Raw genomic sequence first — 26399 nt, 5'->3', positions numbered from 1 at the left:
ACGGAATAAGTCTTAATGATGTTCCCACTTAGGACCGACTTTGCACTCTTCTTAGCTATTCGCAATTTGCATCAATTTGGCGGAAGACACCAAAAAAGGGTTTCCCTTGCATATTGTGAGAATGCATGTATGTCGATTACGTTATCACCTGTGCTCACGATATTAATTCAGCTCGTCAATTCCGCGATCATTGAATTGCGTAAATGGTCTTCCAACCATAAGTTATTGCTAGATAGATTTTCTAAAGAGGAACTGCTTGATGCTGAAGTATTATCGTTTGTGCAATCTAGTACTTCTAAACCATTGGGAATACGATGGAATGCGCGCTTAGACTCATTTTACTTCTGTGTAGACCCAATTGTACAAAAAGAATAATATACTTAGAGGGAAGTCTTATCCACTATTGCCACACTTTTTGACCCAGTTGGTTGGTTGTCTGCCGTAATAGTAGTCGCTAAAATGATCATGCAAAGGGTTTGGATATATCGTATTGTTTGGGACGAATCGTTATTAGAACCGACAAAAACGGCGTTAATGTTATTCGTATTCCACGTTGGGTTCATTATTGTGTCGACGATCGTATAGAACTTCATGTTTTCCCAGATGCGTCGGAAAAGGCCTACGCAGGCGTCGTTTGTATTCGAACTATAGCCTCGTCTTGTACTATTCATGTGAATCTTTTATCCTCAAAGACCAAAGTAGCCCCGCTAAAATCAACTTCTCTACCACGCACAATCCCGCGGATTTAGGTAGTCGCGGTATTTGCCTCCTAGAAATGTCGACTTCGTCATTGTGGTGGCATGGGGCACATTGGTTATCTTTGGATTCATCTTGTTTGATCGTATTCGATTGTAATGCATTTGATACTGACCTAGAAATGTGAGGCAAGGGGGACCATTTTTCTTTTTCTGTCTCGGAATATGAGGAGCTTCTTGAAAGATTTAGTTCTCTCGATAAAGCACTGCGTTTTTTATCATATGTGCGTCGTTTCGTTAACAATCCACATTTAAGACGCAAGTTACTACATCACTAGCCGACTACAGTTCTGAACCCACTAAACTGACGCTTAGTGAAATCACCTAGGTTGTCATATAGTGAGAGGTTCCCGCTTTGCTTTCAGTTCATGGTGGAAACCAGTTAATATTACGGATAGGGATATTTTTGTGTGTTTCTTCACTAAGGCTGTCAATCTAGCGGCGGTATTAGATTTTTCCACAGAATCTTTCTTAGCCGCATTTTACAGGTTTGTTTCACGTCGTGGTTGTCCAATACCCTGTTCTTCGAACTTTGTTGGCGCGTCCCGAGCATTAAAAGAGGGCTTTAATATCTCTATTAACAAAATAGAGAGCTACAAAATACATCCAGCGAATATCAAGAAATCTCTTGCCAGTTTATTTCAGCCGGCGCTGGAGGACTTTGGAAGTCGGCTGTGAAAAGTTTCAAATTACACTTCCGCCGGTATTCGAAACAATTGCGGTTCACATTTGCTCGAATTGAGGCTTGTGTTAATTCTCGACCACTATGTCCAATATCGGAAATTACAGAATACATTGTTACTCTAACACCTGGCCATTTTCTTGTAGGCGCTTCTCTTCTTTCTCCCCCTGAACCAGCCATAGATGAAGCGCCTCTTAGTCTCGTTAATGGCTTACGACGAATTAAGGCTTTAACTCAACAGTTTTGTATTAGGTGGCGGAACGAATATTTGCATAGTCTGCACAGGCGTTATAAATGGACGTTTCCGCGATGTAATATCGAAGTTAATGATTTGGCTGTTATTCGACAGGAGCAACTGCCCCCCAACGGCTTGGAAGTTAGATCGAATAGTACAGGTTCATCCCGGCGATGACGAAATGGTTCGAGTAGTTGACGTCAAGACAGCACAAGGGGTGGTGCGACGCCAGTTACAAAATTAGTAATACTACAGAGCTAATCTACTCCCCCTTGTCGTTCAATGTGTGTTGTCCTATTTAGCCATGAATCCTGCTAGCCCCTCTTCCCTGAAGTAGTCTTGTCGGAATTCGACTACACCGATACCCCAATGACGGACAAGGAGCAGATGGATATTGCCAGCATACGCTCGGTGAGACTTTCTTCGTAGACGAGTCACTCAGCACTACCTGTTGTTACTAATCTCCCGGCAGCGGCTAACGGTGTCACGGAGATTGTGGCCAGTGCGGTCCCGGCCTCCACTTCTAGTACTCTAGCGGAATTGGTGCGACCTGTTCCCGGTTCAGCACCCCGACGATGCCCATTAGGCCCAAGTCACCACGGGTTATATCGCTGTTCGACGTTTAGAGCAATTAGTTTTGAGAAACGGATGAGAACAGTGGTCTCTCTACGGCATTGCGTTAATTGCCTGCTGATGGGACATCAAGCAAGAACTTGCCAGAGCGCCTTACGATGGGATCAGTGTCAGCAGAAGCACCATTCCACACTTCATTCGAGCATTCGACGTAACCACCGCAAACAATAATCCCGTCGGAATGTAGCACAAACAACAGTCGCTCGTCGAAACTCGGTACCGGCCTCTACACCTCGTCACCCATCTATTACACCGGTTATAGCTTCGGTGGCAGCACTTCCAATTAGTCGGGTAGTCGCTCTTTCCCCTACCTTGGTAATCCGGGCTATACTGCCACAAGCGAATAGACCAGTCCGAGCGTTATTGGACCCGTGCTGCCAGATAAGCTACGTTTGTGAAAGACTAGTACGTAGCTTTCGTCTGCCTCTTACTTTTTTAATGAAGAGGTTTATTGTGATTTGGCAATTGGTTCGCGATTCGACGAAGGTGTTAGAAAGTACATCATTCCGCGGGTAGCCAAATTAGAAAGACGAAAAAATCCGGCTGTTTCGGTCTTTCTAACGATTAGAGAATTTTTCGCGGGCCTTGAATTGGCGGAACCAACTTTTAACTATACACACTTTTTTGTTGGATCATTTCGGGCACGACATACCGCTAAAGAAAACTAAACACAAGTTAAAAAGCAGTAAATTTTAAAAATACCAAATATAGCCGTTATATTGAAGTCTATACGACGTGGACCTACATAGGCAGTGTTTGTCATAAGCCATTAACATATTTAAATTCTAAACATGAAATAAACGGTGAATAATGTAGCTAAAATCATCGAAATATCGTATATAGGGAGGTACTGTTATATCGGAGCTGTGCGAAGACCAGAACCAGCCTAGACAATTTGCTGTCATAGGCTGTAGCATCCATTACGAACTTCAAATACCACATCTCAAACAATTTCGGTGGGTTTTGTCCTAAACTCGTGAAAATACCGAATATAGGGAGGTACTGAAATATGGGGCCTATACGAAGACCTGGACCTGCATAGACAATTTTCTGTCACAGATTGTAGTTCCTATTACGAATTTCAAATAGCAAATTTGATACAATTCCGATGAATAATTCCTCTAAAATCATCAAAATAGCGAATATAGGGAGGTACCGTTATATGGAAGCTATACGAAGACGTGGACCTGCACAGACAATTTTCTGTCTTAGGCCGTAGTATCCATTTCGAACTTCAAATACTTAATTTGAAACAATTCCGGTGAATAATGTCGCTAAAGTCATCAAAATAGCGAATATAGGGAGGTACCGTTATATGGGAGCTATACGAAGACGTGGACCTAAATGGTCTGTCTTAGGCGGTAAATAAATATATTGTTCGTGTTATATACAGATTACTTATATCTCTAAATTAATTTACTGGTTACAAAACTTAGTACATAGTAAGAATTTTTTCGCTGGCAGAAATGTGTCCAGCGTCATATCTTAAATTACCACACACGGCTCATAATTTATCGTCAGCCACTCATGCTTAACAATTTCGTGAGAGAGTGAGAGTTCTACTAGAGAACAAGTAGACCCAATTTCGTCCTCTCTGTCATAACGGATTGCAAAAGTAATCAATGGAATCAACCACACAAGATTACAATGGAAAGGTTGTTATATCTTGCGATTTGTTCTTTGGAAAAACTACAAGAACATTAATAATTAATAAATTCAAAAACATTTTGATAAGTGAAAATTTTTTCTAAAGAACAAAACATAAAAGAACCGTTGGAAAAAATACAATAACATTAATAATTAATAAGTGCAAAAACATATTAATAAGTGATTTTTTTTTCTAAAGAACAAAACATATAAGTAAAGAAAAAGAAAGAACTAAATAATAATAAAATAAAAAGAAAGAAAAAATAAGACATAAAATATATAAAAATTTTGAAAGTCTATGTAGTAATGGAGAAGCAGCAACAAATGCATCTGCAGCAACAACAATTACAAGTCCAAATACAACAACAACCACAAAATGAACGTCCACAGCAGCAACAAAATAATGGGTTAACACTGAATTTGTGTCCGAAAGATCTACTCGACAAATTTCGCAAATTAAAACCACAAGATAGAAACCACAATCCAAGGGCATTTATACGATCAGTGGAATCTTTGATCGAGCTTTCTAATGGCAATCAGGAAATCTTGAAGTATGGCCTAAACATTGTCGCCAATGAAAAAATTCAAGGAGACTACGGAAAGAGGATCCAGATGCTAGAGATCGGAGCAGCATGGAACAAATTGAAGGAGGAAATCCTGATAAGCAGCCAACCAAAGAAGACGTATGCCGAAATTTACAATTTTTGCAGAAAGGTAAAAGTACAAAACTTAGAGGAATTATTCCAATATTTCGTTAATGCTAAGTATGAAATTAATGAATTATATGAAGTAGATTTAAGGAAGCCAAAAATTTATGAACCATAAATAGTTGACAGAGATTTGGTAGATCTTCTATTAGAGAAGATAGATGGTCATGTTAGGGCCCATATATCTGATGAAGAGTGATGTCAGGATATTATAAATAAGTATACCAGGCTCAGATTACTCGATGACAGAAGAGCCATTGATTATAGGCATCGATATAATGTTATTCAACAATCTAATAAAAATGGGAAGGAAATAAAATCAATTTTACAAAAAATAATAATAACGGAAAACCTCAATCAGAGAATAGAATAAATCCACTTAATCGATTTTCGGGACAAATTGACAAAAATAATCAGTAGGGTGATAATAACAAAAACTATACCCCACCCAACAAAATTTTTTCAAGACAAATTAATAATACAAATCAATATAGATGTTCACAACAAAATCGAAACAATCCCGAACAAAGTAAAATGTCTACTCAAACTATCCCTAGTTCAGGTCAATATTTTATGGACACTGACAATTTTGAGCAAGATGAAAATTTTATTATAGAGGCCCAAATGCACAACAACCCATAGTAAGACTCACAATTAGAGGCCAAAATATAAATTGTCTCATTGATACCGGTTCCACAAAAAGCATAACATCCCCAAATGTACTTAAAAAATTTTAAGACCGAGAATAATGACCAAAAATTCGACATTAAATGGAGATACAGAAATAAATAACAAAATTGATTACACCATATCCTAAAGATTTTTACACAGACGGTTTTATTACTAGGATGATCAACGATTTAATAGGAAAACATATAGTGCCATAATTGGTCAAGATATTTTACGTGATCTAAAAGTTACAATACACTTTGAAGACAATTTTATAAAAATAAAAAAATTTAAAATATTTTTTAATGATTACCCACCCGAAATATTTGATGCATGTACATTGGAAAAAATTCCAAGCCCGATTTCGAATCTCATTAATTACAAAAATTTTAACAAAGGAAAATTTAAATCAATTTCGTAGTTATTGAAAAGATACAGCAAACATTTTTTTTAGACGGCGATAACTTAACGTTTACCCATGAAATACAGCAGGAAATAATTACTAAGACTGACAGACCTATTTACTTCAGAATTTATAGATATCCAAAAGTACATGAAGAAGAAATCGAAGGTCAAATCAGTGATATGTTGAAACAGGGAATTATAAAGGAGAGTTCATCCCCATTTAACAGGCCACTTTGGATTGTACAGTCATGGGAACAAAAAGTGCCGTATAGTTATAGATTATAGGAACTTGAATAATAATACCATCGCTGACAAATATCTAATTCCTAATATAGAAAATATATTAGATAAATTGGGTAAAGCTCAGTACTTTTTCACTATAGATCTGGCTAAAGGTTTTCATCAAATCATGGTAAAGCCAGAACACAGACAGAAGACAGCATTTTCTACCCCATTTGGCCATTATGAATTTATAAGAATGCCTTTCGGGCTCAAGAATGCCCCAGCTACATTCCAAAGGCTAATGAATTCAATATTAAGAGATTATATCAATAGAATATGTGTCGTATATTTAGACGACATACTAGTATTTAGTACTTATCTACAAGCATATTGATAATTTGAAAAATATTTTTTCTGTCCTTGAAGAAGCAGGACTTAAGACACAAGTTGATAAGTGTAAATTCTTATCAAAAGAAACTTCTTATTTGGGACATGTATTGACTCCCGAAGGAATCAAACCAAGTAAGGAAAAAAACAGCGCAATAACAAATTTAAAATTACCGACAACCCGAAAGCAAATTAAATCATTTTTGGGAATGACGGGTTACTACAGAAAATGTATAAGAAATTATGCAGACGTTGCTTTTCCAATGATATCTTATTTAAAAAAAGACAAAAAAGTTAATACAAGTGATCCAAAATACATAGTATCCTTTGATAAACTAAAGAGATTGATTACGGAACATCCTATTTTAAGATTTCCAGACGTTGAGAAAAGATTTAAGCTCACTACAGATGCAAGTAACTTTGCGTTGGGTACAGTCCTTTCTCATGATGGACACCCAATTTTCTTTGCATCAAGAACGTTAAATGAACATGAACGAAATTATTCAGCCATTGAAGAAGAACTTCTTGCAGTGGTGTGGGGTGTAAAGTATTTTAGACCATATTTGTATGGGAGAGAATTTGATTTACATACCGATCATCAGCCACTTAAGTGGCTACAGATAAACAATTCAGCAAGTGATTTAAATCCAAGACTTCAAAGGTGTATTATCCAACTAGGTGAATATGATGCCAAAATAGCTTACATAAAGGGAAAAGAAAATAAAATTGCTGACTTTTTAAGTAGAATTGACGTGGTGACCAATGAAATTAAGAATATAGAAGAAGATATTAATGGTTCTACTGCAGCCACAATACAATCACAAAATGAAGATATTAATGACCATTTTACAATCTTAGATACTGTAGTTAACAGATTTAAGACACAATTAATTTAAGTAAATAGAAAGGAAACCGAATATGTGCAAACTCGGTTATTACAACCGTATTCTCAATATAACAATATCACGTTTGTAAGATGCAATAAGACAGATACCCCTATTTCATATTAAGAAGTCTGGCCATGCTGGAATTATTCCAAATTATGAGGATATCAAACGAAAAATTTTCTTTCCGAATTTGAAATTCTTGGTACAAAAAGTAATTCACAATTGTGAAATTTGTACATCAGGAAAATATGATAGAAATCCTATCAAAAAGAAATTTAGATTTACAGAATTACCGTTGAACATTAACGAAATTGTTCACGTTGACACATATGTAAATTCAAAGCAATCTTTTATAGTGTTCTTAGATAAATTTTCTAAGCATGCTGTTGGTTTTCATTTGGAAGACCGAAATAGCCTAACTTTAGTAGAAAAGTTGAGACTGTATATTTCAATTAATGGAATAATGAAAAAAAAAATTGTAGGAGATAATTAATTCAATAACTTAAATGTAAAGGAATTTTGTAGAGTAGAAGGCATTAATATACACTTCTCGAAACCTAATAGTCATACTGGAAATTCCGATGCAGAAAGGTTAAACAATACCAATACGGAAAAAATCAGAACTCTTAATATGGAAGAAAAATTTCCAATAAAGGAACAAATAATGAAAGCCATTGAAATATATAACAAAACCTATCATTCAACCATTCGTGAAACATCGGCATAGGGTTCATTATAGATATATTGAAAAAAGTTTAATTCGAGACCGCCTGGAGTGTCATAAGAACAAAATAACAAAGTAACAAATAGGAAAGACTACGAAGAAATAAGAGATGAAGGGTTCATAAAAAAACTATAGAAATGTTCGATACAAAGAACAGCCAAATACAGAAAACAACCACTTCGTAATGTTCATGAGTGTAATATTAAAAGACATTTCGAATTTTCAGGCCCTAATAATGGTACTTCTCCTAATGTCTCTAGTACAGTTGAGCCAGGCAACTCTGTTGATCAGCCAAATAAATGAAAGCCATGAATTTATTGGAATTAAAACCGGTGACGTGGAATTGGTAAACGAAACATGTACAATAATCCATATAATAAATATAAGTGAAATAGAAGAAGTATTAAACAACATCAGTATAAACATAGGAAGTCTAGATCTTAATAGCAACAGCGTTCTCCAAAATGAAATTAATCTTATTAGATCAAATATTAAAACATTACTGCCACCGAAACAAAGAACTAAAAGAGGGTTAATACATGCAGGTGGACAGTTAGCTAAATGGTTGCTGGGAACAGTGGACGATGAGGACAGGCTGGAAATATTTGACCACTTATCCATCATCGATCAAAATTCACACAATATTATAGAAAACGTTAATAAACAAATTAATATCAATGATTCTCTGAACAAGTCATTGGAACATTTGAAAACAGCAGTAGATAATGATCGAAATAGATTCATTCATAGATTCATTTAATGAGCTAAAAGAACTTAATAATAACTTTTTAAATAAACTATTTTATTTAGATCAGCTTTCTAAACTTAAAACCCTAGAGCATAAAATAGATCAAATACGGGACAACATAGTATCAGCTAAAAATAATTTTATACATCCAAGTATTTTTACGTCACAAGAGATTTTAAAATTTTAAATTGATTTTTACAAATTAAAACTCTTGAAAGTGGGTATTATACTTTGTAGAGACGATTCTTTAGTTATAGCTATATCAGTACCGGAAAGTTTTATAAAAGCGGAACTTAAAACTATCGTTCCTATTCCAAACAATAATAAAATAGAGATAGACTCTGATGAAGGGACAATAATTAATATAAACGGCATTCCATACAAATATGAAGAAAATGTAACTATAAAAAAACTAAGGAAGAGCAAGCATTGTATTTTTTATAACAGTTGTAGATATAAATTTAACAACATGACCTCAATTTCTAGTGTTGATAATGACATAATAATTATAAAGAATGATTTCTCTGAAAAACTAAAACAAAACTGTGACGATAGGGAACAAACTTTAACTGGTAATGATTTTGTTATTCTTAATAACTGTAGTTTAACCTTCCATAATGAAACTTTCTTGAACAAAATAGTAGCATATAATGACAAATATTTTTATCAGAATAATCAAAAACTTGAATTACCAAATGTAAACCCAAGAATATGTAATTTGCATGTATGTTTATTAAGTTAAGTATGAAGATTCGTATGTATAAAAAAAATCCAGGAGTATTTCTGGTAATGGGTGGAGGAGTTACGTCCCGGCCATTGCCACTTATTTTTTGTCAATTAAAGCATAACACAAAAGTTCCAAATGATATTTGAAACTTTTGTTTTCGTACCCACATTCCCAGACAACCATTCGATGCAGCGTCAGCAAAACCCTGTCGCTACATCGAATCACAAAATTTTAAAAGCAACAAATAAAAATTCATTCTTAAGACCACAACCAAACACAGAACAAGTGTTTTAATTCCACAAGGGATAAACAGTGTGTTCAAAACCACAGCAGATAACTCGCACGAATCACCCTCACCAAATCTCTCACCATTACATCACTTAAATATTATAATTACTCTGGGGAGTTCGCATTGTTCTTGCCGCTGTCGAAACAATTCTTCCCACTTCCCCGAGTTAAACATTGATCGCATCGAGCGGGATTCGAGCCAACTCGTTTGCATAAAAAAATCATTGTATTATCTTCCATCGTCACCAATATATTTGACTAAGAAACAGGTACGTAAATTCAGATTTCTACTGAAGTAAGCTACTCGCGATATCTTAATGCATATTTAAATTGTTTCGCTTTGGTCGAATTTTAATTGTGATGACAGCATACATGCACATTCTTTTATATTTGGTCGTTTGGTTTATTTATAGTTCAATTTCTTACCAACCAAACGTTCACTGTTTGTATCCCACTTCACGTTTCACAGGTTGAGCCCTTTACGAGATTTGTTTGTTTCTAATTAACAAAACAACGCACATATAATAACAGTCTACACCTCTGTCGGTTGGTTATTTGTTGTCCTCTGCAACAATACTTGATCTGTTGCAATTCTCCTCAGGTTTCTTAACGTAAATCAATTCTCACTTGAGAATTTACATTGGCAAAAATTGCATCAACAACACGCCATCATTCCACGCTCCCTTTTTAGCGTCGGTTTGATATTCAGTAATAATAACAACAAAGTGTTTTGATCTCAACACTCAATGTTGGATCGTTTGTGCTGTCACTTGTTGTGTGGGTGCGTAGCTGCTTACGCATAGTCATTTCTCTGCCGACGTCGCTTGTGTTTTATTCCTCTTCGTGCGATATCCGTTGTTGATTCGGCACAGTGGGGTGAAACAGTACAAATTGTGAATTTTTTGCAACTTAATTAGAACTTATTTTTTGTTAATTTTGTGAAATATTTGGACAAATTCACCCTACATTCTGCAAACATTTGAGAAGCATATATTAGTTGAAAATGTTTGCTTTTAGGGCTATTTTCTCAAATTTTGGTCAATTATTTAATTGTTGTTTGTAAAATTGATTACTCTCCGTGAGGTTTTGACATTTTTGGAAGAGTACATCCTACTTTTGTCAAACACTGCAACAAATTTGAAGCACTAATATTAAATAGTTTGACATAGCATTGAATTTTATATACTTCTTGTTGATTGCAATTACATATTGATACATAGCTAGCTCGCGCTGAAATTCTTCTTGTTTAAAAAATTGTTGTGTTTGTAATCCTATATTGGAGCATCTCATATCACTATACTCTACTATTCTTAGTAGTCCTTGTCAAACAGAGGAAGTTTTTCTTAACTTTTCTCGTTCATAGTAGAAGTTTAATCAGCAAATCTATTCACTTTGCATTTTTTTCAAAGGTATGGCAATAGCTAGCTTTTTTTTAATTTACATAAAGAGTAGTTTATATAAACTAGTTACGTAATGTCGATATCGCCAGTTAATCACTTTGTTAGAGCTTCTAACACTCTTCTCAAATCTGTTGATTTTTTCGAACAGATAAAATAATCCCAATTTACTGTATGTAATCTCGATATTCGATTGATAATTTGGAGTGTGTTGAGGATAAATGTAATAATTAATTTATCGCATACCATTGGTCTTTGACCACAATTAAGCGGCATTTGGCTCATCTGTAATCACCTGTCGATGCAAATTGTTCTGCTATAGCTCCTCCTCCTGCTAATGATAATCAGTGCTTCATGTTTACACCTATTAATACCGAAATCTTTGATGGTGATTTTGTGTCTTGACCCACCTTTCGTGATTTGTTTACTACCCTATTCACAAATAATGTTCGTCTTTCAGACATTGAGCGTCTTCGCTATCTTTTACAGAAGAATACTGGTGAAGCAAGAACCATAGTCTCGAGATTTCTACTCACCAATAGCAGTTTCCCATTGGCATGGAAAGCTTTGACGTAAATAGCCATATCAAAAAGTTTTTTTACAGTTAGAAACTAGTCAAGATTTTTAATTTGTTCAAAATGGAATAAATTGTAGTCTTGCTGCAATGGTCGTCTATGACGTCACCACAAATCAGTGGAATCCAATTGTTGTGCATATTTGCACAGAAATCTTCCCACAAACATTTCCTCTCCTAGTTTCTTGCCTAAATTGTTGTCACCATCGTTCCTCCAATAGATCGTTGACAACCAAATATGTTTTTTCATCTAGTTCCATCATTAAAGCGTCATTGATACATGAGCCAAAATGTGTTCCTCCTTTGCCTCGTTCTACTAAGTTGCTGCAAAAAACAGTGCTTCGTCTCCACCCCAAGTTTATTAAACTTTCGTTTGAGGACAAATTCTCGATTGTTAAGAAGAATAAGAGTTGTATAAATGGTCTTGCAGTAAAAAACTGTCGTAGTACAAATTGTTGCAATTCTTGAAAACAAATGCATCACAGCCTTCTTCATCGGTTACAATCTAGTAGAGTCGTTCCAGCATCATTCTGAAACCCATCTCTGGTATCTACTTATATAAAAAATAGTAAATCTTCACCATGTCTTCCCAAACACTCAGTATAAAATCTTGGAATGTACCACTACGGCTTTTACACCCACCCTCTGCTAAAAATAATTCAAACAGCCAGTCTCCCAACACCATTAAGGAAAATGTGCTCTTAGGAACTGTACTAGTCAAAATTGTTCATAATGGGAAAAGTTATACTGCTCGTGCTATAATAGACCCTTCTTCTAAGGCATCGATTATTAGTAAAAAGCTTAGAAATGCTCTTGAAATTCTTACTCACACTAGCATTCAAAAATCTAAGCCTGATGCTCCAAGAGAATTTTTTTCTCTTCAGTTGTTTTCTCTGAGAAAATCGCCTAGAAATGTCGAAACTAGAGCTTTAGTCAAGCCTAATGTCAGCGGAAAATAGTTTTCTCTTCCACCCGTGACAAATTTGAGGACGCGAATTCCTGACCTTGATTTAGTGGATTCTTTCGATAATAGCTCCTAAAATTCTAGAAGTGGAGCCTCTAAAAACTGTTTTGGATTCTTTGCTGGTCCAAAAGAATATTTTCGGGTACATTCTTACCGGTTCAGTATCTCTTTTGACTGTAACATAATCTCGCTCCAAACATTGAAATCGACCAATAAGAACGTATAAAATCGAATTATTTTTTTAAACTATCACTTGCGCTATATACTGAAATTAGTAAACCGAATCTATTGATAATTCACTTAAGTAAAATAACAAATCGCTATGATAATAATTTGAAAATCTACAACGCAATTATCGCTCACTTGGGAATGTGAATTTACGTTCTCTCCTAACCTATGATACTTTTGATTTAGATTGCTAGACTTGTGGTCTCAGCAATGGGCCGGAATGTATAAGTTCGACACGTTCAACCACACACCGGCATCTCCTCTGCAATACCCTTGGCGGATACCGTAGTGAGCGGATCGCCGCTGGACATTGGTTGTTGTCGGTTTGCTCTCATTGGGAGTAGTTGTAGTTGTTATAAAAAGAAACAAACGATCCTCTGCGATCACCTAGAACCTCTGCGTTCACTTGTGTGTATTCGTATATGTATTGTTGACAGACATGAGATCCTCAGCGATCACTTAGAAACGCTGCATTGACTTGTCTACTAGAAAATAAAGCAAAGCATTTGTGTCTCGTACCATCGCTCGTTACCGTGATACTGGTAGCGTAGACGACGTCAAAGAAGTGGACGGAAGGAAACAGCAACATCAGAAGAAATGGTTCGAAAACTCCAAACTTATTTTACGCCATCTTACCTACACCTTAGAGTAGTAGTTGTAAATATTAGAATTAAAGTCTGTTATACTTTGCTAAGCTGCTTGATCATCAGGCATTTGGTCTACAATTCTCTATACGGAACAGTAGACGCAACCAATGGAAGCGACTGTTAAAATTTGGTATCTTTGTCAATTTATGGTTACTAATCTATGTATATATCTTCTGTAACTTCTCTTGTATTTTAATCACTAGCTGATGTAGTTTCTGTAGCCGGTGTGAAACCATAGGTCGACAGGGGTGGGTGTTAGAGACGTAGGAACGAACGAAAAAAAATCCTCATAATTGTAATGATTTATTTAATTGGGCAAAATTTTTGCAGACTCAAAACTTTTAAATTTAGCTTCTTTTTCAAAATAAAAAAAATGGTCTAAAGCGTACAACAGGCTTAATATTGTTTAAGAGTATGCCCGCTGGTGTACTTTAAATTAAGTAAGCGTCAACACATGCAATTAATGTGAGAATATGGTGACGTTTCTCACCTAATATTTCCACAGTATGTACTTGATCTCGATTTTCCTGATCACCAAGTTGACAGATATAGTCTCCGGCATCTTGTGTTTTCACTCCATTAATTTGCAAATTGTAATCTCCAACAATTTTGAATCTTGGATCTCTGCTAATCTTCAAGTGTCCTGCAGTAAGGACTGACGATCCCTTTCTCCATAGAAGCACAAATGACCCCAGATTTTGAACTTTGCATGGTAGCTCAATCGTCTCGCCAACAATAACTTTGTACAGATGCCCGCGAGATAAAAATTTCGGAGCCACAGAAGGTGTTTCATTTTCTATTCCAGAATAGGATGCATCAGTATGTGAATCTAAAATTATAAATATATATAAATAACGACAATAATTTATTCACAAGGATTATACAATGATGGTAATGTATTACTGTGGTGTTTTGTATGCATTATTTGTTTTATCTGTCGTGCTTGTGTAAAATTCCTGTGTTGACTTAAACATGCAAAAAAAACCATAGTTTCCTACCACTAAAGTTTATTGCAAATATTGCGTAGGGCAAATCTGCCAAACAAAAGTTTTTATACCCTCCACAATTGGAGGGTATATTAAGTTTGTCATTCCGTTTGTAACACCTCGAAATATACATTGAAGACCCCACAAACAGTATATATTCTTGATCAGCATAAAATCACTCTAGCTTTCGAAGGAAATTATGTTGATAAAATTTTACTCAAATGTGTATCATGTCTGCAGGACTTTTGTTATTGAAAATGGGCCATGTAGGTCCACGTCTTCGTATAGCCCTCATATAACGGTACCTCCCGATATTCGGTATTTTGATGATTTTAGCGACATTATTTACCGGAATTGTTTCAAATTTGGTATTTGAAGTTAGTAATAGATACTACGGCGTAATGCAGAAAATGGGCCCACGTCTTCGCATATCCCCCATATAACGGTATCTCCCGATATTCGGTATTTTGATGATTTTTGCGACATTATTTACAGGAATTGTTACAAATTTGGTATTTGAAGTTCGTATTAGATACTTCGGCTTAAGACAGAAAATGGGCCATGTAGGTTCACGTCTTCGTATAGCCTCCACATAATGGTACCCCCCGGTATTCGGTATTTTGATGACTTTAGCGATATTATTTACAGGAATTATTCAAATTTTGTATTTGAAGTCATAATGGATACTACAGCCTATGCCAGAAAATTGTCTGTGCAGTTCCACGTTTTATAACTCCCATGGTACCTCCCTATATTTTGATGATTTTAGTTTTTCCAAGTTTGAATATTTGTAATAGCTTGTGACAAAGTTGCTTTTGCAGGTCCACGTCGTCATATGGACCCTAATATACGGCCACATTCGGTGTTTTTAAGATTTTAACGGATTTTTTTTTGAAATTTAAACCAAATGGTGGAGGGTATTAAAAGTTCGGTCTGGCCGAACTTAAAGCTTTTTTACTTGTTTTTTTTTTAGCTTTGCCACATCATACCACATTTAACCAACGGCGAAAAATGTCGCATATTGAGGATTCTATCTAACTGCAAACCTCAGATCAAAAAGGTTTTTTTTAATGAGCTTTTGCAGGGAATGTGAGGTACACGACGGATGGTATTATGTGTTGAGATATGAGTACATGTTCCATTGTTTTGACTATTGAATTAGATAGAATTAATTATTCATTAGCTGTTAGGATATGCAGTCCATTGTGGGTCCCCAGTGTAATTTTTTTATAAATAATTTCATGGATTTATGTACATTGAAAATAGATAAAAGGACTGGGTTTCTAAATATTGTCTGACAATTAGACTTTGAAATTTCATATAATCGGCACAATTCTCCCCTATTGAAAAAATGGCATCTTGCTTATTGTTTCATGCGCCTTTTTCATATAGTAACTAAACTCATATTTCATTTTATTTTGATAACATTTTTTATACTTCTCCCTAAAGTAGAATGTAAACTGATTCCCTTCTACCTCTCTTTTCTGATTTCGGCTTTTAAAAAAATTAATAAATCATAACTAGAACAGAGGTGTTACATGTGAATGCATTCAAACTGAAGCAAAACATGTTTAAAGAAACTAAACTTATTTTGTAGTAAACTAAAGATAATAATAAATAAAGATATTATCTTCAAAACATGTGTGAACATAAAAGATAATTGTACAATTTGAGATCAGTTTAAAGTGGAACAAAACACTGTTTCAAACATACATATGTATTTTTGCAAAAAAGTAGTAAATGGCAAGAAAGTGTAAAATAATTTTCAAACATCTATCATCATGATATTACAAAAAAAAAATAAAAAAAAAACTAAAGACAGAAATGTAAGTTCTTTCCAAACTAATACTGCACAAAAGCCTCACAACAATGGATCAAATCGTACCCACATAAGAAATACAAAATTCTAAGCAGTATATACAAGGAATTGTCAATTTTGTCTGGAATCTCACTATCCCAGATAAAACTAATTTATATGGTTATGCTCAAACCATCTTATATGGCTATGCTTATAAGGTTATGTTCATGTAAAACGAAAGCATAATAAGTGGAGAGCGATGAAAATGTTTATAAATGCGGTTGTAAGTTTTAGAAGATTTTCCAAAAGAATTTTAGTTTAATTCAATATTTTGGTTCCTCTTCTATTGTATTTTTACGATCTCGACACTTGGGTAAAAAAGATTTTTGTCATAGGAGTTAATTTTTACTCCTGGGGAGAATATCCTATACAAAAAACAAGTGTACTGATGAGAATTGGTGGCTTTTTCCAAAACCTAGGTATTCCCTGCCTTACCCCCTGGTAATCATTACCATCTTTCTCCAATAATAAACAAACGTTTTAGTAAAAACAACAATAATGGGATTAAGCCTGACTATTTTGCAATTTATTAGTAGACAAGGCACGATCGACGAGAAGGTTTTTGTTGTAACAGACAAAACCAACTAACATGGTTATTGTTTAACATGAATTTAATTTAATTTCTTTAAAAATAGAATGAAGATCAATTCGCGACTCTCTTGTGACATCTAGGCTAGCTCGCTACTTTTATTCTTTATTCGTTTCACGGATCTTCGTCCTAACAACAACGCTACAACACCCATTGTACAAAAAGTTAAAATTATATTAGTTTTTCGGCTAATACAAAATCATTAAAAAAACCGCCAATTTGTTAATGTCAAAAATATTAATTTCATGTGTTTTATTTCTTCCCTTTTTATGTAATTCACACTGCTCCGCAACATGTTTGATCTCTTCTAGCCAAGATAATTGCTTCCAGCAACAAAAAACTAACCTGCTTCTTCTTTCCTTTTTTTAAAAGATTTGACTTCGTCAAAACAACCAGCATCAACCAGTGCCTACCATCTACTTATCCATCCCTTTACTTATTTTTATTTAATCAATCACTACATCACTAAAAAGGTACCTACCGCCTATTGAGTGAGCATAAACCGCGAGTGTTTCGTTTTTGAAATAAAAATAATATTACAAAAACAACGAACAAAGTACTACGGTCGTTTTTACAAGTGTCCGTCGGTAAATCGAAAGTGTCATACATTTCCAACAGTACCGGTATTCAATTCGTGTAATAATTGGCTTCAAGAATATTATACTCTTAATACCTGCTCTTTGTCGTGCTATACGTGCAATACATAAGCAGCGATCAGTGATTTTATTGTGTTGTGTTTGTTTATTTTGTAATCTTTGGCATAAAGAACACTAACAACATTACTGTTGAATAGTACAACAACAACAATACAATCACATAATAGTGCTGTGTGCTCTGTGGTTGGTTGATTCGTACTGGGTAATCAGTAACCAACTACATAGTATAATAGGTCTGTTCAGACAAAAAGTTAAAAGTTGGTTTATTGTGTCTGTTCGGAACAAAAATTTAATTATTTTTTTGGAAACATGCGGTTCTGTTGGAAATTGTTCGGGTCCGTATAGAGTGCACCCTACATTCGGTAATTTCGATATTTAATAATAATTTTCGTTATTATTATATATTATTAATAAATAAATTTTAATTTTTTAATATTTCTTTAAATTTTATTGTTCTTTTTGGAAAAATATTTATTATTTTGAACTTATTTCTTTTCGGAAATAATTTTGTTGTGTACATTTATATACACATAATCAAATTCTCTGCATTTTTCGATACACTAAGAGCAAAATCGTATAGTTTTCTACACTTAACGAAACATATTTTATCAAATTTGCAAGTGCATTTTCAATTGTCTTTAAATATATTTTTTTTTTAATTCTCATAAAAACATGTGTGTATTATTCGATACACAGTGCAAATCTTTTCAATTTTCATTATCGAGAAAATACAGTTTCTTATCACTTTTTTTAAATTTTCAAAAAAAGAGTTGCTTTTACTTAGTTGGGTGTTGTATTTTTAAGCATTCAATTTAAATAATTTCACTCAATTTTCGTTGAGTTTCACCAATTTCAAGTTGGTTTACATTTGGCTGAATTTCTAAATTTTTCTATTTCACAATGCCACTAACTCCACTTGATTTCTTTACCAGAGCAACTGATGCTCTGGTAAAATTTGAAGCCAACTTTACTTCTCCTTGAGGGGAAGAGTTGAACATATATTCCCTTGATGTGCAAGCCGCTAAGGCAAGGGAATTGTGGAGTAAAGTGAAGGAAATATTCGACATATCTGCAAACTTCTGAAGATGCGGAAAGAGAAGACATCACATCTGCGTATAAGGCATATGTAAACGCCATTGCTTCAATAAATCGAAAATTGGACCAATTACGTGCCTTACAAAAAAATTCTAATCCTTCGTTGGTCCAAAGTTTGAATAGTACCCAGCAGTCTCAACGTTTGAATTCACATGTTTCACAAATAGATGTTCATGGTGTTAATGTGACTAGCACTCCTCGAGTTGATTCTCCCCCTCAGGCAGAACTTTTATCTCTGTATGGCGTTTCGCGCCATACGGAACAGTTGATGTTTTCGCTTCAAATGACAATGTAATGCATAGTCTGAATTTACTACCATGTGATATAGATGTTTTCAACGGCGATTTCCTTTCCTGGCCTACCTTTGGGGATCTTTTACTGCAGTACACATCAACAACAGTCAAAGTTTCCGCTAACACACAAAAGTTCCGCTTTAGTGTGGCAGGCCTTAAAAGAACATATGACAATGTCCGAATCTTGGTCAACAACCAAATGAATTGCTCTTTGATCATCCATTTCTCGATAATGAGTCCAGTGGTGGTTTAAAAAATCTACAACGAACAATTAGTGGATGTATTTCGGCTATGGCGATCTATGACGTTTCTACGAACGACTGGGATCCCATATTAGTCTTCATATGCATTCAAAGGTTGCCTAAGCTTACGGTCTCGCTTTGGGGACAGACGGTCAAAGACATGTCGGCTTTGTCTGATTGGAAGGATTTGGATCGTTTTCTTACGGAAAGGATCCAAACCCTTAATTGTCTCCGAGACATTCGTGGTATTGACTCATCAAAAAGGGTTAAGAAAAAAGGTGCGGACTCACTCAATAAAGTTCGCATCTTCATTTAAATCTTGCGTTCTCTGTCCTAAGTTGGTCCACCCATTGCGTTTTTGTCCAGAGTTCAAAAAAATATCCATAGAAGGTCGTTTTTCAGTGCTCAAACGCTTCAATTGTTGTCTGAAGTTAAAAAATGTGTTAGTAAACACAATTGTGGAAAATGCAATAAGCGACATCATACACTTTTACATCGTGAGATGTCAAATCACGCAAATTCTACTCCAGCAGCGACTCCGTCGCAATCAACTTATAACCCATCCAACAATGCGAATCCAAATATTCCCTCGACTTCTTCAGGTATATCCCACTTTGTCAATAGGCAAGTGTATCATATTTCGCAAAAAAAAATGTTGTTTTGGGTACTGCAATGGTGAATCTAGTTCACCAAGGCATCACATACCCTGCTCGTGCCTTAATCAACCAAGCTTCTCAAGCGTCTTTCATCACTGAGGATTTGTCGTCTTGGTATTTCTACTACGTCGACTCAAGCTACGACTTCTGGCGTTAACCACTACATCCAGAAAATGGTGCTTATTATGCATAGGTTCTCCTATCGACTCATTCATTTTCTTTGTTATCCAAGCTCTTGTGGTTTCCGTTATTTCTGGCAATTTACCCTCTATTTCAATAGGTGGTGATATAATTTCTCGTATGGCAGATAGAAACTTCTGCAGTTCTAGACCAGTTGACCTTCTACTAGGCGCTGATTTGTATCCTAGAATCCTTTTACAGGGAATTCAATCGAACATCTTAGGTTCTTCAATAGCGCAAAGAACTGTTTTCGGCTAGATCATTACCGCTGAATCCCATTCCCAATTCGACTATTATGGTTTTAACAACCACAATTGGACCAATTGCTTACGACAATTCTTTCGAAATGAGACTTCACTCCTAAGAAAACCGCATTAAAAAAATTTACGATGGGGTGGTCCGGGAATTTTTAGAATTAGACGACATGAGACTGGTTTCGACTTCGTCAGCACACTCTAGAGTTTGCTATCTTCCTAAAGTTATTAATGCGGATAAACAAACAACAAAATTGCGATTGGTTATCAATGCTTCGTCCTAGTACTTTTTATTCTTAGATGGAGACTTTTCCAACTTCTTTTCAATTGCGACATATCGCAAGTGTACAGACAGATTCGGGTCGATTCTGCTCATACTCCTGTCCAACGAATGTTATCATTTCTATTTCAGTGTAAACCGGCTGGAACACCGATCCAAATATACTAAACGGGAAGATTTGTCAACCGATTTTCCGATGCCTCGGAAAAGGCGGAAAAGGATAGTCCAAAGACTATCTTCTCTGACCATGGCATTAATATCGTCGGTGCATCTCGAGAGATAGAACGAGAATTTAAGCAAGTATTAAATGAAATTCGTGATAAACTCTGATCAAAGTTTTCTTATCAAGAGCTTTCATGGAGATTTAACCCAGCTGGAGCTTCACATATGGGTTGACTTTGGGAAGCTGCGGTAAAAGCTTTAAAACTCATTTTAGAAAAATGGCTAAAAATTTCAAATATACGTTTGAAAATTTTCTACATTGCTAACAAGAACTGAGGCATGCTTAAATTCTCGCCCGCTCTGTCCCATGACTGATAGTCTTGACACTAAGGTAGCCCTTACTCCTGGGCATTTCCTTATAGGATCTCCGATCCTCGTTCCTCTGGAGCCCATAATAAATGAATCTCCAATGGATATCGTTAACCGGTATAGGAAATTTAAAGCGCTCTCACAACAATTCTGCCTTCGGTGGAAAGAAGAATATTTAAAGAGCCTCCAACATCGTTACAAGTGGAAATTTCATCAACGCGATATTCAATCGGCCGATTTAGTAGTCCTTCGACAGGAACATTTACCTCCCACAGCGTGGAAATTAGGTCGCGTTGTCCAAGTCTATCCGGGAATTGACGGTCGCGTTCGCGTCGCTGATATAAAAACGGAAAATGGTATCGTAAGACGACCTGTAGTTAAGCTGGTCATTTTGACCGACGAAGATTAAAATGTTCACCTCTCTACCATGCAATCTCCACCTTTTTCACAGGCGGAAAATTTGAGTCAGATGGCCGCTTCCCTTCCTTATTATGATGAGGATATCCCAATGTCGGATGAAGAGAGAGGTGTCGAGGATGCCATTATTCCTCTGGGCTCCCAAGACTCCGACATACGCGCGGTCAGCAATGCTGCCGTTCCTCTGCGGGAACCTGCACCATCACTGCCAGCCAAATCAAACGGCTCTACGGCAATCTAACAGCTTCTGCGTCTCCTCTACGGGAGAATAGCATCGCAGAGCTTGCACCAAATCCGGGATGTTCGTCCCAACCGGCAGGAGATACCCATCAGGTGCCCCTAGCCTCAACCAGGGGCCTTTCGACCACAGGTTCAGACACCGCTGCTCCTCTACGGTAGATTGCACTAGCGAGGTCTGCATCTCCCCAAAGCTCTGCCTAGGCCGTTGGCACGGCGTCTACTCTCCTCTACGGTGCTACCAAAGGCGGAGTGATTGCTCCTCTACGGGAGACTAAAACTTACACCTCCGCCGAAACTCCTCAAGGCAAATTCACAGTGACCATATCCATTCGAAAATAGGGACCTCTATATGCTTTGTGCACACAGAGGAACGTCCTTCGGGAATGTCCCGAGTTTTTCAAATTGACCTGCGAAAAAAGAATACGATTTGTGGTGCAGGATAATTTCTTCTCCAATTGTTAAGGCAGATAACATACCCTCCGAAAATGTTTGAGTCCACATCGTTGTCAGAAGTGTAAAGGCGACCACCACAAACTTCTTCACCTCGGCAAAAAAACCCTATCCAAGCGAAAAGTCCGACCTTCGGGTAAAAAATGTTCCACGTCTTGTCCATCCACCTCGTCGCATTCGAAAAAGTCCGTTCGAAAGAAGTCCTCTAAAGAAAGTTTGTCCGCTCTTCCAAGCCGTCGAACTTTGTTGTTCCGACTATACAGTCCATACAGCCCATTGTTACGCTGAGGCTGACAATGGTGGTTAATATTATCCTTCCGGATAGAAAAGTACCAGTCAGAGCGCTGTTGGACCCATGTGCTGGACATAGCCATATATGCTCAACCCTTGCTAGTAAGCTTCAGCTCAATTCTTTAATGCGGTCACGCAGTCGCAATCAGCCCCGACTATTTCAAGGACCATTATGCCGGGATACAATTGTCAGATCCCGAATTCCATAAGTCTGCTCACGTTGGGATCATTCTTGGGCCTGAAGGTAATAAAGTCGCAGACTTATTCGAGTCCCGGGAAACCGCCAATTTTTCAATTTCAAAAAGCATAAGAAGTGGAGAGAGATGAAAATGTTTGTAAATGCGGTTGTAAGTTTCAAAATGTTTTCCAAAAGAATTTTAGTTTTATCTAATTCTTTGGTTCGTCTTCTATCGAGCTTACGATTTCGTCTCTTGGGTAAAAAAAGCTTTTTGACATAGAAGTTATTTTTGAAATAACTTCTGGAGACAATATCCCAGCAAAAAAAAAAAAAAAAAAAAAAAAAAACTGATAAGGATTGGTGGCTCTTTCCAAAACTAGGTATTCCCTTCCTTACCCACTGGTAAACATTAACATCGTTCTCCACTTATAAATAATAAGCCTGACAATTTTGCAACAACATATTATTTTTTTTTAATTCCTTGTACTTTTTGCAATATACGCTTTCATGTATTTTATACTAAAATAAGTGAAAAAAATACATTTTAATTCTTCCGTTTTAAAGGTGTGGTGTCTTTCATGGGAATCGAGCCCGGGTGTTCAGAAGCAAAGCAAACATGCTATACCACAGTGTAATGTTATCCTCAGATAGAATAAAGTCTTACTTGTTTTCAATGGTAAACTATCGATGTTTTATTTGATACAAGTCACCTTAGCGCCACTAAGACATAATTCCGTGACAATAGAAAGTAGGCAACAGTAGATTTTGTTATTGTTAATTTACATAGTACTGCATTTATTATGTTTAGAAGCAGAAATGGCATCTTAGAGAGCGAGTGAGTAACTCACTTCCAAATGCTTGCAGGGACCGATGATATGAACAAACCTAATATTTGTAAACAGGCATACGTATACATCTTGCGAACATAGAATATCCCGGAAGTGATCTAAGCGATAGAAATCGTCACTGATGATATGGCCTTCTAATCGCGGAAGTTACATTCTTCGGGAATAAATGAACCACACGCGCGGTACTTAATTCTAATTATCATGGTAGTCACTTCCGCGACAGTTATTGGAAATTAAAAAATATATTTTTATTCTCTTTTAATTTTTTTGATTCTCATGTACACTGGCATAGAATTTGCACCGCAGTGTCATATAATCCTCAGAGAGAATAATGGCTCATATGTATTCAATTCTTAAATAAGAATATACTATCGCTATTTTTTTACTGTGGAAGTCACAAAAAGGGTCCGCACATGCTTTAAAGGAAGATATTTTTCTAATGTACCAACAATATTCTTTGTGGTGTTTAGGAAAGGGAGTGAGAAAATTAATTCCAAATGCTTGCTTGGTAGTGCCACAACTATCACTGATCAGACACATACAGCATTAAGGGTATGTAAACAACCTAAGAATTTTTCTGAAAGACAAAAAAATAATGATAAGGATAGACTAACGTTTCTAACCAAGCGCAATCTTATCCACGAATCAGTATGAAGTCCCATGTTCACAGGAATGTCAACATAAGCTTTTAATTTCGACTGCGCTCGCCCGGAAATCCTTACTTCAAATTAGGTATCCTAGCACCCGATTTGAAGATTTGCATTTAATATGCCAACGAAAACCCATCAGAGAGACATTTTAAGTAACCTTAATCAGCCGGTAGCAAATCTGTATTTCTATTTATGTTAACTAATAGAAAGAAGGTCTTTAAGGCAATCTATCCAAACAAAGAAAGATTTCGTAATTTTAATGTTGTAGCACTTGGTGAACTTTTAAAATATTATTGGGAGGAGGACCTTAAATCATATTTAATGTTTTGATGGGTACTTTGAGTGAAGACATTTTCAAATCAAATCATTCGGGAAAATATGTCGTTATCCTGCTGTTCAACAGACAGTAGCTAATTTTTATAGCTATAGTCGTATATCCGCATACAAAAATTCTCAGTTCCAAACACTAAACTTGCGGATTTATACATAAGTTTATAATGAGTATCTCTCAAAACATGATCAACACCATACCAAAATTTTCACTACCGAGTCCTGAACTATGTCGGGAATCATTTTTGTCAACAGTAGAATCTGCCACTACTCCAAACCTAAAATTAAACCATTATTAACTTTCATATTAATAAACCTCCTAGTAACACATTTGTTGCGAATGGAACATATGACTTAAATTATAAATTTGGATATCAAATTGGAATAAGGCATTTCTTCATACACACAGCAGATATCGCAAAACGAGAATGTTTTGCTAGCAAACTTTTCTCTGGATGCCTTTGGTGGCATGGACGTATATGGTTCCAAAACCTTTTACACTTCCAAATTAACAAAGAACGCAAGAAACTGTATAGACTTTGTTCGACAGGTTACTCCTAAATTGCTTTAAATTCTGACTCTTATCGAGTTTTTTCTTACATTTTTACCTCAATCGAAATATCAGTTGTTGATATTAACTTAATTAATTGAAAGTTTTTCATTTGGTCGCTTTAAAATTCGAAATCAACTAGCTGGCCCGGTCCGTAGTTTTAGTCTTTAATGCATTGTTTTTAAAGTATAATAATTCACAGATCTGGCTCACATAAGTGGCACAATTTTTAGTATAAATAATGACTCGACTAAATAGAAATAAATACGCATTTCAAAAATGTGAATACAGGTCCACGTAACGAGCAATTTATAGTGTTTCAAAAAATATAGTCCTATTTTTCAGGCAGAGATTTTAATTTGATGGTCAAAAATCTAAATAATAAGTCACATATTTAAAAAAGTATACATCAACTGTTTATAATAGCCCATGTAAGACGGTTCTCTACCCCCATATTAGCCTAAACACTCAAATCGATTCGAAAATGTAATCAAAACCCTCGAAATAGGTAAAATCAGGAGGTACTTTTATGTGGGCGCTTCCCCGATACATTGACATTGAAAAATTTCCGCAAAGAGGTGTTCTACCCCCGTAGAAGCTACGATGCCAAATAAGAGTAAAATCAATTGAAAATGTGACCAAGATCCTGGAAATAGCTGTAATCAGCGGATACCTTCATATAAGGGTTATACCAAAGCATGGTCCTATACTTATAAAGAAACGAAAGAATGCGTTGTTCTTTCTAAAATCTCAAATTACCAACATTGGAAGAATTTGAATAGGGGTGTATCATTAAAGGGGGGCTATATCACAATGCAGACCGACCTGATACATATTTTGTACAAATGTTTCTTCATGTAACCCCTAGGATTGTATCAAATTTAAAACTCTATCGTAACTTTTGCAGAGTATAGAGCAAAACATTTGAGGCCCTTTATGTATGGTTCAGCTATATAAAATTGACCCTTAAAACGCTTGACCCGAACAATTTCCCAAGTGTAATTTCCCACAGTGCAATTACTGACGATAGCGCATAGTCCCCGTATAACATTATATGTGAGTTAAGGTTACTTTTAAGGGTTAAGAATTTAGGGAGGATATGCATCCTTTTCTTACTAAGTTTTCAATTCGCTCCACAATTTTTTATAGTCCGCATGTTACAGCGCATGTTCATAATCAGTATTTCACTCATTGCGATCCCAATGAATTTTTCATTTTAATGAGAGTAACTTCTAAATGGAAATCCTGGCAATATGACTTCAAAAATGCACGGGTGAATAGCAAATAAATCATAAAGTG

The 26399-nt window shown here is 35.8% G+C and overlaps 1 protein-coding gene across 5 annotated transcripts in view; it reads right to left on the bottom strand.

Annotated features, from left to right (window-relative positions):
• The window catches only part of LOC101889441 (limbic system-associated membrane protein), a 324341-nt gene that overhangs the window by 90336 nt on the left and 207606 nt on the right, over nucleotides 1–26399 (bottom strand). For all 5 annotated transcript variants that reach the window (XM_059129061.1, XM_059129057.1, XM_059129058.1 and 2 more), the window contains exon 3: nucleotides 14017–14355. In XM_059129061.1, the coding sequence (XP_058985044.1) occupies nucleotides 14017–14355 (339 nt within the window). The remainder of the gene's footprint in view (nucleotides 1–14016; nucleotides 14356–26399) is intronic.

The sequence above is a fragment of the Musca domestica genome, unplaced genomic scaffold (assembly GCF_030504385.1).
Source record: "Musca domestica strain aabys unplaced genomic scaffold, Musca_domestica.polishedcontigs.V.1.1 6, whole genome shotgun sequence".
Lineage (NCBI taxonomy): Eukaryota > Metazoa > Arthropoda > Insecta > Diptera > Muscidae > Musca > Musca domestica.
Note: the sequence above shows the minus strand (reverse complement) of the source record. Positions and strands in the feature narration are given on the sequence as shown.